A 15,462-nucleotide genomic window follows, 5' to 3' on the forward strand; every position below is an offset into this window, starting at 1 on the left:
AGAGTTCCAGCTTTAATTTGACACCCTATCCATGTGGGCAAGGCGATACCCAGTCCGGTCGTCACTGAAGGTGCGAAATGGACCATTATGGGAACGCGTTCATTGCAATTCCGGAATGAGATCGGGGAAATTGCAACGCTGTCCATTTGCTTTGTGTCTTCCGATTCCATCCAGCGTTGACCCTGGCAATGCACGATGTTTCTTGCATCCTGAACATGGCGTGTAGTAGAACTTTGAAGAGGGGATTCGTCGGACGCCTTCAATCAGTGTTCAATAGATGTGGCAAAACATCACTTTCAAAACCACCCGACCAACCAAAGCGTCTAATTTGCTAGCCGAATCAAATGAACGTGCGTATTACGTACAACGAAAAAGAAAAAGGGAGGAGGAAGAGAGAGGGTGGTAATTTAAAGCTGCTGTATCATAAGTGGGCAAAACGTGTACCCTGGTGGTTTCAGAGAGAGAGGGAGAAGTAAGAGCAAAAAAGCTCCCTCATTAAATGGTCCATTTCCATTGGTGTCCGAGACAGTATGAAGTGTCTTTCTGAGCCATTGTATTCTTTCACTAATGTGAGTTACTTGCAAAAGTAGGCCAGGGGCTGCCATATGAAAGCTTAGACCAAAATAGCAAAGTCATAAATGCACACCAACCTCACCCAAAAATATTTTAACGACATATTGCTTGACGCTAGCCGGAGATTGAGGCGGTTTCGTGAGCCAAACTTTTCTTCGGATCATTGGATCAACTTTCCTAGGACATCATATCATATTAGGGTCTGACCAGTCTTGATGGAGTGAGAGGGATTACACGGCCAGACAAACTAGAATTACCCAGAACTGGAAGGCCTAGATTATCATTCTAATCATTCTAACGAGCTCGGAGGATAAATCACAGCCTCAACGAGCAATACGTCAAGTCGAGACTGACCTCTGACATTAGTTTAGGGGTGTTGGCATTCCTGTAATGAGCTTGGGACGGCTCATTTCCCCCCTAAGGGATTCGAGTTCCAACGAGGAAATCCAGGAGCAAAACCAAACTTATATATACTACGTACGTAAATGTTCGGAAACCCAAAGGGCGAAAGTAGAAGTATGTCCATTTGAGTGAGTGTGTCCAATGAGATTTGGTGGAATCAATTTCCTTTGGCCCCTCAATGGAACTGCCCGCCCACAGCTCGTGGAACATTCCGTTGGCAAACTCACTCCTTGTTCCATCTTGAGCCTCCTTCCAACTGGTGTGCACTTCCTTCTCCTTCAGTCTCTTCGTTCCTGCCTGGCTTCGTAATGGTTCATTTCAACATGATTTTTCATCTGTTCATTCCTCAAATGATCCCCCCAAGTTCATTGTCAGAAATGGAAAGAGAGAGACAGACTGGAAAGAAATTCAAACCTTTTGGCCCTTGGGCTTAAGAAGGACCTTGACATGAGAGAGGGGGTTCCCCGTTAGTTCGTTCGTTCGTTGGTTGGTTCCAGAGAAAAATGAGATGAAAATAATATCATCATTTGTTTCCTCGAAACCATCGACCTCAAAGTCGTGATCCCCCATATCCAGCTTCACTGGAACCAAAGCAGATTGGAACCCACGGGAAATACCTGCAGTACCCTCAGCTGAAACTCGAGGTGACAAACGAAATAAAGATGATGCGACATCTACGTGAACTTGGGAACAAGGCTACAGGTATCATAAACTGTTTGACGAACCCAAATTCTTTGTCATCATGTTCCAATTTTGTCCCAGTCATGGAGGACGTCCTTCAACTTTACGGTCCCTTTTACCGTCTAATTTTGGATCATCCTGGTGAAATCATACTAAAATGGTGAAACGGCCTTTTCCCATTTATTCCCGTTACCACTTCATTGAACTCGAAACTGTGCCGAAGCCAAAAAAATGTGGGTCAGTCCGACAAATGAAAACACTTTCCACTAATAAGGAATGCTTAGCCAATACAGTATATAGTATACAGTCCTCCCCCCTTACCCTCGCTCCTTTCTGTAAACTAGGGTAGGTACGACCGTTTCTTTTGGCTCAAAAGCAAGAGATCGACCCCAATTTTCCCCATAACCATCAAGTCCGAATGTCTTTCAGAGTGCTGTTTCATCAATCCAATTTGTTTTCAGTACCATAAAAAGAGATTTCTGAGCTCCTTGGGAGTGTTCCATTCACTTTTCGCCTGTCTCGAGCAGAGATGTCAAAAACTTGGGTCGACCACGGCTAGGCTCTTGTTGATCATTGTAGGGATTTGATTCATTTCCAAGCTAAAAATATGTATGGGAGAACACTTCAAATCCCGAAGGTTCAAGGTCTGGTGGTTAGCTCTTTTTGTGCTGAGGTAAAGGTACCCATGGTGGTTTGCTATTCAAAACCAAAACTATGATGGATGTCAAGTCTAGCGAAGAAGTCAAACCCTGGAACATTTATCAAGCCACTCCACTTCGCATGCCGTTACTTCAAGAAAAAAACGGCCGAGGGAGAAGGGGGACCAAGGCCAAAGGTCGGACTCGAGACTTTTTTGCGCTCTTGATGCATGAACTGAAATCTGTTCCTGCACCAAAACTTCCAAGAATGGAGGATCAGCAATGGCTACAACAACAACAACAACGGTCTCATGAACAAGGTCAGAGTTTCCACTCGGTGTGTCTGGATCGTACTTTTTCGAATTTCAAACGATCCCGGATCCCTCAGACCACAACAAAGCGCATTTCAAATTCAGAGCACGTCTAAGAAGGGAACGAGTGAGAATTCTATACTTACTCGGTTTGGTGACAATCCGCTTGAAAACACATATTTGACATTTATTTGACGTCCAACGCCAGCATTAAGTACCGCTTTATTGTGGTCGGCTTCCCTTCCAAAAGAAGGGCTTAGACAACTCTGAAATGTGGAGATTCTAGCGCTAAGAAAGATAAAGGCTTGATTGGTATTAAAAATAAACCAATGTGGGACTACGTTTATTCACCGATCACTCGTTTTCAAGGCCAAAGAAACCTAGAGATAGTTTTGAGTCTTGTATTGGATGAGGTCGAACCTTCAAATGTCAGCAGTACAATTTTTTTTACCCAGTAGACACCCTTGTCGTGTCATCTGATCCCATTTTATGTTGGATTCTCTCCCCTAAGAGGTCTGCGGTGGCGTCGACGACGACAATGATGATGATGATGATAATGATGATGATGATGATCAGTATGGTTGTTGAGCAGCCTGACACTCCACAACTCGGATGGTACAAATTTCTTTTCTCTAAAGCCACTGGAAAGCGTAATAACGGCCCTCAAAGTTTTTTTCCCACTTCCCTGCGAGCCTACGTGACATCTAGGGTAAAGGATTCTGCCAATGAGACTTCAAAAGTCCCATCCCCAAAGTTCCTAATAGGGGACTGAATTTCAAGGTCACAGCCAGAGCCTTGGCTTAGCTTAGATCAACCTCACACTCTTTCTCAATGGTCGCTAGGTCAACGCAAAACATGACCACTGAGTATCACTCCACATCCTGTATGACCACATATCAAGCCCTATCAACCTAAACTGTTCGAGTCCACCAGTCCTGGATGATGGACTCGTTTCCCAATGGAAGAGGGACTTCCGCAGCCATGGCAGCACAAATGCTTCATGACTCGGTGCTCCGATCCAGGCGATCTTCGCCGGGTGACGATGAGTCGCCCATGGACCACGCCCCAGTGCTACAGAAAAAGGCTCCCGTTGTGATACCGGCCCCGATTCTCCGCCCCCAACACGTGTATGCACCCGTGGCTCCCCTTGGGATGCTCACGTTGGGCGTATTCTCTAAGAACAAAGAGGAGACCGATGAGGAGAAAGAGATCAAGAAATATGCCGTTGGACGTGAGATATACAGCTTGTTTTTGAAGGCCTGAATGCCTTGAATGGGACCATAATTTCTACTGTAAGGCTTATGATAATCTGACAAGGGAACTGACCTTTGCCTTTCTCTGTCTGTTCTAGCGGATGTTGAAGGTCCAGGGCTTTGTGCCGCCATTCTCACCTTTGTTTCATTAGTTCTGGTTCTCGTAACCATGCCTCTATCTCTCTGCGTGACAGTGAAGGTAAGACAATGCGCCATTTCACAGCCAAACTTCAAGGTTCTTCAGGTGGAACTGATTTGATTTTCGAATGCGGTACTTGGTCGTATTTTAGGAATGATTATGGGGTATTGAACATAGATGTGTCTTTTCACAGGTTGTTCAAGAGTATGAAAGGGCGGTTGTATTCCGATTGGGACGCCTGCGATCTGGAGGTGCCAAGGGTCCTGGGTTGTTCTTTATCATGCCTTGCGTGGACACCTACAAGAAAGTGGACCTTAGAACAGTTTCATTTGATGTCCCACCTCAAGAGGTATTATTTAATAGCTTGTAAGATTGCTTGATATTGCATCAATGTATAAGTCCGTTGAAATTACGAGATTTTTTGTGCCTTGAAAAGTCGTGAAAACCATGAATAATAGTCAGGAGCAACATCGTGTTTTACAAAAACCATAAATATGGCAAGCAAAGATCGACAATTTTCAATATTATGATTTTGATGGCTTTCGCTGAGGAATCGATCGGATCGTGTTTAAGATGAACTTTTAAAAAGTTTTTAAAACTATGGTCAAAACGCAAAAATTACTTGGTGTGTCATTGTTTGTCTTGTAGGTTCTTTCTCGTGATTCTGTGACAGTCAGTGTGGATGCCGTGGTGTATTATCGAGTCTCTAACCCAACTATGGCCACCAATAATATTGAAGATTATAGGTTTGTTCCGAGTTGCCTGCCCAAGCGTGTTGGCACACTGTTTTTTCACTTGGCGTCATATTCGCCAAGATATTTAAATGATCGTTCTCCATGACCTAGAAGCCCAAAGGCTCCAAGGCCATTATTCACGCCAGAACGATTTCAAACAAATTTTAAGTAAAGACCTCAGCATGATTACAAGGCTCAACTAGACCTTGGCCTTTTGAAAACCAACTTCGTGGTCTGAGATCAATTCCTATGAGCTGTCACTCTTTACCAGTTGTGCCACGTCTAAAGGCCGCTTGCTCACCCTGATCTCTGATTCGCTCCATGAGCTTCTTAATGGCTTTGAAACCCAGTTTGACTGGTTGCGTGGTTGCGTGGTTTGTTTGAAAGCCTTGATGTCTTGTTCTCTTTCAGTCACTCAACTCGACTTTTGGCAGCCACAACGCTCCGAAACGTTCTGGGCACGAAAAATCTCGCTGAGATTCTGTCGGAACGAGAAATTATCAGTCAAGTCATGCAGAACGCTCTCGACGAAGCCACCGATCCATGGGGCGTCAAGGCAGAAAGGGTTGAAATGTAAGCAAGCAAAAGACCGTGTCATCATTTAGCACCACAGGAATCAATTAGACCATGTTCGTTTTTTTGGTTTTGTATTTCAGTAAGGATGTGCGATTGCCCGTTCAACTTCAAAGGGCAATGGCCGCCGAGGCTGAGGCTGCTCGAGAGGCCAGGGCCAAGGTAATGATGATGATGATGATAGCTATCGTTATAGACACTAAGAAGTTCCTCTGCTTATCGTCATGCCAATTAAACGACCGAAAGAGCTTTGCATTTTAAGACTTGGACGAGCAAGTTTAAAAATGAGATCTGAGCAGCCGACCAACTTTGTGACAAAAACTAATTTTCTCCATTGAAATTCTAGGTCATAGCTGCCGAGGGAGAACAAAAGGCATCTCGAGCTCTCAGGGAAGCCGCAAGTGTCATTGCCGAAAGCCCTTCAGCCCTCCAGGTACCGTACCATACCAATAAAAAAGTTTTACTTTTACTTTGCTCTGTCCGCCTCTAGAGGCGAATTATTCACCCAGCGGCCTTTTTCTTTGTACAGATCCGAATCTTCTTTGATCTCTTTTGGCTCCTTTAAGCAACAGCTGCTTCATGACGTCAGAACATATTTTTGAAAAGTCAATTACACTTTTGGGCTTGAATATTCCTTGTCAAAAATTAAGAATACAATTTCAGGTGTTTTAGACTTGGACGATTTGTGGCTTGAACAATACTCGCCAACTAAAGAACCGTTGTTACTCATTCGCCTTCGTCAACATTCATTTTAAGCCGGAAAATGTTGCTTTGAACTTGTGATTTTTGCTTTCAAATTGTTTGCAACAGAAACTTTGAACAAGATTCTTGGGTTTTCTTATTTCTTGTTACTTTGGCTTTTTTCCTCCATTGCAATGAAAATGAGGCACTGCCGTCCCTAAAACACGAGTTGATGTCATTTCGCTTATCTCGCTTCTATTTTCCACTGACCATGGAGTACGCAGTCATTGACACATATGCTGAGGTTGCGAGACCGTAGATTTAACCTGAACTCGCAACCTAACATGTAAATACACTAATCTCGCTCTCCATGAAATCTTCTATGGGTTCCTAGTCTTTTATTATTCATCATTCCTCGTTTCAGCTCCGATATCTGCAAACCTTGAACAGCATTGCTGCCGAGCACAATTCCACCATTATCTTCCCAATGCCCATGGACATTATGAGCCATTTCATGGGCCGCAAAGGTGGAGGGAAAATGGACAAGCAAGCTTAGATGGTCTAACTGAGTAAGCCCAAGCACCGCAATGCCAAGTCTCACAGCCCATCGGCACGTAACCAGGGCAAGAATTTAGAATAACAATTGAGAGATACCAAATCATCCCCATGCTTGCTCACCTCCCCCAGATTCTAGATTTCTTCTCTCACCCTTTCCCTTTTATTCACCACAAGAATATCTCGACATCGGAATATAACTATTGTGTGTATGATCCTCATTTGTCCTTTTCGAATCTACCATTAGAGACGCCCTCCTTTTGGTTGAGACTCAAAGTATCTTTTCTCTTTACTATTGAGTCCATTTCCTCTCGTTTTGATTGCTCTTGAAATTTGTATGAATTTCTACTGTGATACAATCTACCAACTAACTAACACTGTCCGCACTAAACTATTAGTGAAGTAATCTGTATGATTTATCAAATACAAACCACGCCAAGTCTGCTCTTAAAGGCATTGATCTTCTTTCATTTATTGCACCATTAACGGGTGAGGGCTTCCTGTCCAGACTCTCAGAGTTCCCTAGGTACGTACAACATAACTTGACCTTTATTATGGACAAGGCGTCCGTATTTTCGCATAAACTAGTTTTGAAGTAACACAAAGGGTTGAGATGGCCAGCTGATTCTGATTCCTCTTTGCCGGTTGGACGAAGAAGTCGAGAATGCCACGATAAGTTGGAACACGTTCCAAAAGTGGAGCAAGAAATCGAAATGGAATTTCAATTCCAAATCTTCACAAATCTTCTCACGTTTTGCATCGGTCGAGTGGTTTCGGCAAACCGGACAAAAAGAGGGGAGAACGACCAAAGAGGAGAGGAGGGAGGAATTCCCCGGTTCACTCACGCCTCCATTTTAGAATGAACATGGGACGTAGGTGTGGAACGGTTTGAAATAGATCCATTGATCTCACGACAACAGGCAAGAGGACGCTGACCCGTTCCAGGTGGAAAAGTTTAATCAGCAATGCAAAAGGAAATTGAGCAAGATCGTACCCTAGGGAACCATTCCCCCAAAAAACTACCCTCCTCGATCCCAGAGTGTGCCCAATGCAACCCTCCTCCCTTTTGCCGTTAAAGAGGGCTCCAAGTGTTCCACTTCAAACAAGAGGTCTCTTTATGCGAAAAAAAGATGTTCCTTTATTCTGGTTCACTTGAAAGCTAGTAGTGGCATTGTCTAAAGTCGCTCACTCTAACCCTCCCTCACTTTTTTGTTATAAGAAGGTGGAAATGGAACATTTTTAGACGCGAACACTCACTTCACTCTCTGTGGTCCAAAGTGGATTACGTACCCTACTCCTCAAGGAGATTCAACAATGGTGGGTGTTGAGTGGAAATTTATTGGCTCGTTTCACACCATGGCTTCTCCTCATACCAGCCCGAAAATGATGGTTTCTGCCATGATTCTTGTATAGGCGCATTTACGTATAAGAGAAAAAAAAACAATAACCATTTTGCTCCCGAATCAAACCCGTCCGTCTGAGACTTTTGAGCAACAAATGTAAAGGCAGGACAAACTTTGATTGCTTTTCTCCCTCTCTTTTTTTCCCTTTCTTGCTCCCTTTTCCGCCTTGCCTTTTTAGGGTAGTTCCATATGAATTTGGCACTCGGAATGGACAATCGGGTCCTGCGTTGAGGCAATCTCGCTCTTTTCTTGGAAACCAGCTCACCTTGCTTTGTGACCGAAATAGAAAACATCCCAAGTGTCACAAAGCAAAGACCAGACTGACTTTCAAAAGAACATTGAAGCTCTGATTGATTGAAACATCCCGGAACTTGCGCCATCCAACCCCTTTTTCTAGTTCCATTAATCCCCACGTTTTAAAAGAGTCTTGGTGACAAGTTCGAAGGAGCCTTTGAATCATCATCCCCTGCCCAGTCAGATCAGATCATCTCTTAGGGAGGGCTGGTGCTCCAGTAAAACGACCAGAAGGGGTGGTCGTCCACACAAAGAAGGACGAAGCTGTCAAAAACTTTGGTGGTCACGGCTCATGATCCATTTGAGATCACTTAGCAAAATTAGTGAGGGGTGGTCTGATTCTAAAAAGTGGGAATGAGGGTGGCTCCCAAGAATCAAGAGTGCCTGATTTTTGGTGAGGGGAAGGAGGATCTTTGACATATTTAATGTAAGGACAGCAGACGGAGGGGATGACCGAGAAAAGCTAAAAACGTTCAAGGGTCACTGCTCGCTCTTGGTAAGAAAAATTGGTTCTGAAAAGGAACGAATGTGATTGAATTTGCTTGTTTTTTGTCTTGCCGCTAGATGTCTCGCCAAGTCAAGAAAAGCTAGGAGCTTTGAAAGAAGGTACGCCATCTAGAGGATGAGTAAGGAGAAAATAGTTGGCAAAATCAAAAATATTTTTCACTTCACAAGTATAATATAAAGTATATTTTCTTAGGCACAATGCTTTGGAACCATAAATACGTCCAAACCGATCGAGAGTGGGAGCACCTTCGTCAGAGATTGAAAATTAAAAGCGCACTCACCACTAGCAGTGTTGGAAATTAGACTTGGGGAATCCGATCAACATTGGGAATCGACAATCCTGTACGCCGGAGAGCGACACTACTTTCCCAACCATGACTGGCATTTTTCCTAACTATTAAGTTTCTTTTGTAATAAACACAGTTTAACTTTCAATTTAACAATCTCATTGTCCTTTACATTCACATTAAAGCAAGTAAAGTAAAGACAGCAAGTTGTTGATTTTCGCCTTTGTACTTTTGAAGCACGTAATGAAATGTGGTTTTGAAATTACTATCACCTTGCGCTATGGGGTCAAAAGCACGTGTTCCACATTTGTTTCTTTTGTTCGTTAAGAAGTCAAATGGCACCTTTCTCGCTCGGCCTGCTATCTGAATGGATATTTCCGCTTCGTCGTCACAGCCAATATTAAAAGTCCTTTTCATTGAGCAAAAGCGCCCTCTGCTTCGTCGAGGTGCAAACAAATAAACGTAGAAGAGAACGAATACGCTCTAAGAGTCCAGACTTTATCAAGAGATTTTTAATGAACAATTTATTGCCCAAGTGCTGTGACACAATGGGTAAGTCATCAAGTCTTCTGAGAGACGATTCAAATTCTCTATGGGTAAAATTCCGAACAACCTTGAAATGTAAATAATCATTTTACAGGCGCTTGTTTATTGCATGATTAACAACGCGTCAACGCTTTGGCAATCATCGTTGAGAACCTCGGACAAAACATAAGTGTCAGACTTGCTAATCCCAAATCGGTTAGCATCTTTTGAAGAGTATGGGAAAAGTGGGTTCAATCATCTTGAGGCTTACCGGGGTTTTCCACGATAAAAGTACCCCTGAATTGTCCGGAGTCACAAGCGGTTTTATCTGGGTGGTGTGATCAACCCATGTAACGTCGTCATGAACAATCCCAGAACATGAAATGGTATGACCATCAGCAGAAGTGATTTTCCTTTGTTGATTTGAAACCCGTTCAAAGCCGAACCCATGCCCGAACCAAAACAGTTTCAGGTATATGAGTTTCATTGGAGCCAGTGTCCGGTAATACAGACAAAAATATGGATTTTGACCCTTATCCGATCTTCACCCAGGCATTGGGGACGACCTCGTCCGGATGAGAAGTGGTTTAAAAAACCGTGATTGCCCGAGTGGAAATAGGCTCGACCCGTTCGTCCTCACTTTGACGAGACTGTGGCGATTCTTCCCTTTCCGTTAGGCGACAGACATTTTGGAAATGACCCATGTTGTCACGAACGTACCTTGCCGGACAGATACCGCTCAGATGAGTCTTATTGCCACTCGAACGACATGTTTGATCCAAATCTGGCGAGAATTTTGATGGACGAGTTTCGTCTTTGAAATTTCTGAACTTCTTGTGGGCGGAAGTTTGGGCAGTATAACAAGTGTCAGACTGGAGAGCTTCTTGATTCTCGGAAACAGATTCCCAGGCAACGCATATCGTCAATTTGATAGAGAAGGGATCTTTTTTAGCTACATTTTACCCGTCCCTACTAATTATAGACTCAAAATCCTCATAGTAAGGTCGGGTGGTAGCATTAAGAGGCCATGACAAATAATTGGAGATATTTTGGATCACCCGGTTCCATAAAATTAAAAAAAACACTATTGTTGGAGACGCTAAGCAAGAGCGCAGGTGTGCAACCTAACGTTGAATACGCTTAAATTTGCAGGCTTCGCTACCTCGTCTTCTCTAAATGGCAACAATTCTTCTTTGAAGATTGCCAACAAAGGAATACCCTTCGTAAGAGAAATCAAGTTAGGTGCCACAAATTATGATTACTTTGTACAAACGTTGTTAAGCAGCCTGTTCAATCGATCACAATTGCTGCAAGGCTGTTTTCGCTTTCAATAGAACTTGTCATGAAACATCGAATACAATAGTAAACCAGAGCTATAAAAAGTGTTGGGCTTTCACCTTGTCTTCACTTAAAAGAAGCCTTCTGAATCGAAGTAACCCATATCAAAAATCGAGCCATGCTTGCTTTTGGTATCTGTCTCATCTTTCTTTGCGTCTCTCCAGCCTTCAGCCAGAATGGTAATATTTTGCTGCAACTCCTCGAAAGCCATTGCATTATTCAGGCTAATGGTGAGGATTTATATTGGCTTTAGGTTGTCCCGGGGGATATGATCGGTTCGGTCGGAAATGCATCAAGTATGTGTCGACTAACAGAAACTTTCAAGATGCCCAAGCCGATTGCCAAAGTGCCTCTGGTGGAAAACTGTTTGAACCAGTCTCCAAAGTGGACCAGGACTTAGTGTTGTACAATCACAGGGCCTCGGCTGCCAGCTTTATTGGGCTCCGGGTCTCTGGATCAAAGTAAGCAGCAAGAACCAGGGTTTGAAATTTGGACCCATTTATCAACATCTACTTTTTCTTAAACTAGTGCCCAATACTCCTCCAATTCGATGCAAGTTCCCTTCACGGACTACTTTCCTAACACCCCCAACAACCGTGGTAGTTGCGTGGTGGCCTTTGTTCCGCCCACCCGGATTTACACCCATAAGGCCTGGACTGATGCCGATTGCAACGGACTCCACCCGTACATCTGTGAAGCCGGTCCAACCACTTGTGAATCCGATAACACTTTGTTCGTGGGAAACTTTGGCCCGGCCCAAACGCCTGATCTGTGCAAGATCATCTGTAAATTCAATCCCACTTGTCAGGTTGGTTTATTCGTTTAACTTGAATTGAATCTCCTACATACTGATAACACATTTAGTTCTTCATCCGGCGAACAACGGATGGGGCATGTGGCTTGAGGGACTTCAACCCTACCATCCGTGTCCAGATCCCAACCTTGACCTCTGGACGCAAAGGGGAAGCCGCCACCAGTGGCCTTCTTTTGGCCAGGCAAGTGACAGCTAGCTCTCTGCAAGATTGCCAGTCCCAATGTTGTTCGGATTCCCAATGCACAAGTGCCATCTACAATAGGAATAATATGCAATGCGCTTTCAATTATGACCAATTGGCGAGGAAGCTTCCTTTGCCCGCTAATTCTGGAATTGCCTCCATCCCCCGGACTTGTCCTTGAAAGAATGTCACGACACTGAAATTTGGCATATAGCCGGTGGATTTCATACCCTGTTTCTGGCATTGAAAATAAAACATTGAATGTTATGCACCAAAAGTCTTCCGTTTGGTCGTTGAATCAATGACTTGAATTGTCGAAGATGATCAGGAGAAAAAAAATCCTTTTGCGTTAGACCTTGGTTTCTATCTTATACTTGAAGATCTTTAGCTCTTTAGCTCTTTAGCAACAGAACATGAGGAACAAGAAATTGCCTCAAGTCCCATGGTTTTGGGGAAATGAAGGAGAGCCTATTTTATTCCCTTACCAGACATGGCAGTGCTTTTCGCAGTGTGGAAATGGACGATCGGGTTTTGTGCGTACCTCAACATTGCTACCATATGACCTTGGTACAAAAATTCATGCCTGAAATCAAAACAATTGTCATTGCCAAAGCCAACAGTTCAGACGACTGCATTGAGATAACTAAGTTTTAAATGAAAACTACATATTAAAGAGTCTACCAATTACAGCATGTGTCTTCACTTTTTGCGCTTTTAGACGACTTCACATCGAACAGAAACTCAAAGATGAGTCATATTAAGATAGTTGATAGGGAAAAGTTATTGGAATACATTTGGCTGCAATTTTTGTTCTTTTGGGAATTTTGCTTTTTAGACTGGACACTTGTTGTTTCCAAACTTTGTTAGCGTCTAATCTGAATTTTTCAGTAAAGATATACATCCAGGATTGCTGAATTTAGGTCTGGTTTCCCCTTGTTTAGCCTATAATTTCAAATTGATTTTTATTGAACATGTCGCCAAGAACTTCGCGGCCCTCTGGTCTAATAACTTCGGGCCGTCCTCAAGTCCCAAAAGTCACAGTGCGAACTCACTCGATTTTTCAATCCTGGTGGTCTTGGAGTATGAGCCAAACAGAATTTTCCATCCAAACGTAGACTCCCTAAAGGTCAGCACCACCAAGAACTGGTACAAAATGTCCTCGGCCTTCATCAAGAAAAGTTACGCTTCGGTTCGGCCTCGAATTAAGGCCTTGATTGAGAAAACTGGAGACCACATTCAATGAAAAAGTTAGATCTCAATATGGCTCACAAGCCTTATTTGGAACATACTCTCAGAAGTTGCTTCATACCGCCGCCATTAACCTATTTTAAAGGCCACTTGAATTTTCTAAATTTTGGTTCCCCACTTTGTATAGGGCCGATCAGGTAAATTTACATCATCTTCAACCTCCCATAGATCCATAGCGGGAGCCAAAATTGTATACTTTTTTTGCTCCATTCGTTGCAAAGGTCAAATACAAAGGTCCGCTCAATGTGTTTATGCTCCTCTTCCAATATCTTCCCGATTCTGCTCGCGAAGATCTTTTAGAGGCAAATCACGTGATATTCTATTGATATTGTTTCAGTGCTTGGCAATAAGGGCCGTCAAGGCCTTGACGCTGTTTTGCGTAGTCGTGCACACCTTCTTCTCCAACTCCCCTTTAGAAGAGAAAGTCTATGGATTCAGGTCTGGTGAGCTGGAGGGCCAGGTTTCAAGGTTCCCAGAATCCACCCAGTTGTCTCTGCGGATCTTCAGCGTGGTTCTTGACTTGAGAAGGGACGCATTGTGCTACTGGGACACAATCATTGCCCAAATTGGCCTTCTCCATGATCTCAGAGATGACATGGTTGCCAGGGAGCTAGAACTAATGCTCCAGCTTACGGGCCTCTTCTTTGCAAGGCATGGGATGGGTGTGGTTGGTGCAAACTGGACTAATGGGGGTCTCTTTTGCCACTTCTGGAGTGGCATTGATCTTTCTCTTGACATTGTCATCCACTTTCCACTTGTTGTGCACGTTGTAAACCATTTTCTTGTGGAGCTTCAGAAACTTGATCATGTGAGTGGCTGGATGTTCCGCGCAAGCTAGATCAAGGATCACATCCAGACGTCCCTGCTTCACGAATGACCCGGATTGTTTGTGGGCTATTTGGAATTAACTAAAATATGATATCAACCAACCTGCACTTCAAGGTATTTGGAGATGTCCACATGCTCATAATGTCAATCTGTTGGAAGTTGAAGATGGTGTAAATTTACCTGATCGACCCTGTATTTGGACACTGTGATGTACTTATCTTAAATGTTTGGAGGAAATCTATGGAGAGTTAACCTCGGGGAGTAAAATCAAGTCTGAGAAATAAATAGTGTACTTTGGAGGCTTGTACCCAATGGTCTATTCTTAACAGACACATAATTGACATACAATTTCGGATTAGTAGACGCGTGAAAAGAGTGCATTGTTGTTTTGAATATGCATGTGTAGGAGAGCTGTGCATTGGATCCAGCTTTTCGGATCAAATAAGATTCAGATTTGCCAAGCAGTTGTCGGATTCGGATTGGGAAAATTTCCGATTGGATTCGGGTGGGATTGAAGCATTTCCTTTGGATTCGGAAATGGAAAATGCGGATTGGACTCGGATGGATCAGATACGAACGCATCCAAAAGCTAAAGGAAAACAAAAAAATGTTAACAATATCACTTCTTTGGGATCACCTATCTTGCGATCACTTTTCTTAGCTCGTGAAGGATCAGATTTGATGAAGACGCGCAAATTAGAAAATGGGCCTTTTTTGGAATTAAATGTCGAATCTCGTGCACGTTACCATTCATTTTTATTCGTTCTGCTTGTATATGGAAACATATGCCTGAAACATTCTTGACCAGTGAGTGCGTTTAAAAAAAAACACAGATCAAAACCACTAGATGTCGGCATTGGCCCGACTTCAGTGCAAATGAAAATGGATTTTGTGTCAACAACTCTGTACGCCAAAAAAGAGGAGGGGACTTGCCTGATCAGTACAAACGACCTACACCTACAATCGTTGGGTCTTCATCGAATGCAATCAGTGACAAACTCACTCAGAATCCGGCCACGCTCGCCGATGAAAAAACATGAGTCACTGTACACAAAATTGATGTGTAAGCTGATGAAGGCAAGTGCTCGCATATTTCCTCGCGATATGCGAGGTCTAGTCATTATATGGTTTGTGACTATGAAACAATAAGATCAAAGTTGTGCCTTGAGATTTTCTGAGGTAGAATATGCAAATACGCGTTCGGATATTTCCGTCAAAACTTCAAAGGGTATTTTTCCCACTGTCCAAATCACAAGGGGAATTTGGATCACCTATCTTTGCGATCACTTTTCTTAGCTCGTGAAGGATCAGATTTGATGAAGACGCGCAAATTAGAAAATGGGCCTTTTTTGGAATTAAATGTCGAATCTCGTGCACGTTACCATTCATTTTTATTCGTTCTGCTTGTATATGGAACACTTATGCCTGAAACATCTTGACCAGTGAGTGCGTTTAAAAAAAAAACACAGATCAAAACCACTAGATGTCGCATTGGCC

The 15,462-nt window shown here is 43.3% G+C and overlaps 2 protein-coding genes across 5 annotated transcripts in view; both read left to right on the plus strand.

The window, feature by feature from the left end:
• The window catches only part of LOC131889614 (band 7 protein AGAP004871-like), a 67,176-nt gene extending 60,184 nt beyond the window's left edge, over nt 1-6,992 (plus strand). For 2 of the 4 annotated variants that reach the window (XM_059238754.1, XM_059238753.1), the window contains exons 2-9: nt 3,448-3,836; nt 3,957-4,057; nt 4,191-4,346; nt 4,646-4,743; nt 5,143-5,304; nt 5,388-5,466; nt 5,651-5,737; nt 6,410-6,992. In XM_059238754.1, coding sequence (XP_059094737.1) covers nt 3,545-3,836; nt 3,957-4,057; nt 4,191-4,346; nt 4,646-4,743; nt 5,143-5,304; nt 5,388-5,466; nt 5,651-5,737; nt 6,410-6,541 — 1,107 coding nt within the window. In that variant the 5' untranslated portion in view covers nt 3,448-3,544 and the 3' untranslated portion in view covers nt 6,542-6,992. The remainder of the gene's footprint in view (nt 1-3,447; nt 3,837-3,956; nt 4,058-4,190; nt 4,347-4,645; nt 4,744-5,142; nt 5,305-5,387; nt 5,467-5,650; nt 5,738-6,409) is intronic. The other 2 variants (XM_059238752.1, XM_059238755.1) reach the window with 1 other exon arrangement.
• A 3,922-nt stretch (nt 6,993-10,914) lies between these two features.
• On the plus strand, nt 10,915-12,166 carry LOC131889616 (C-type lectin 9a-like). The gene is made up of 4 exons (XM_059238757.1): nt 10,915-11,073; nt 11,148-11,355; nt 11,423-11,702; nt 11,759-12,166. Exons 1-4 carry the CDS (start codon nt 11,013-11,015, stop codon nt 12,068-12,070), a joined length of 861 nt encoding a protein of 286 aa, XP_059094740.1. The 5' UTR covers nt 10,915-11,012; the 3' UTR covers nt 12,071-12,166.
• The last annotated feature ends 3,296 nt before the right edge of the window (nt 12,167-15,462 follow it).

Source organism: Tigriopus californicus, chromosome 10 (genome assembly GCF_007210705.1).
Source record: "Tigriopus californicus strain San Diego chromosome 10, Tcal_SD_v2.1, whole genome shotgun sequence".
Lineage (NCBI taxonomy): Eukaryota > Metazoa > Arthropoda > Copepoda > Harpacticoida > Harpacticidae > Tigriopus > Tigriopus californicus.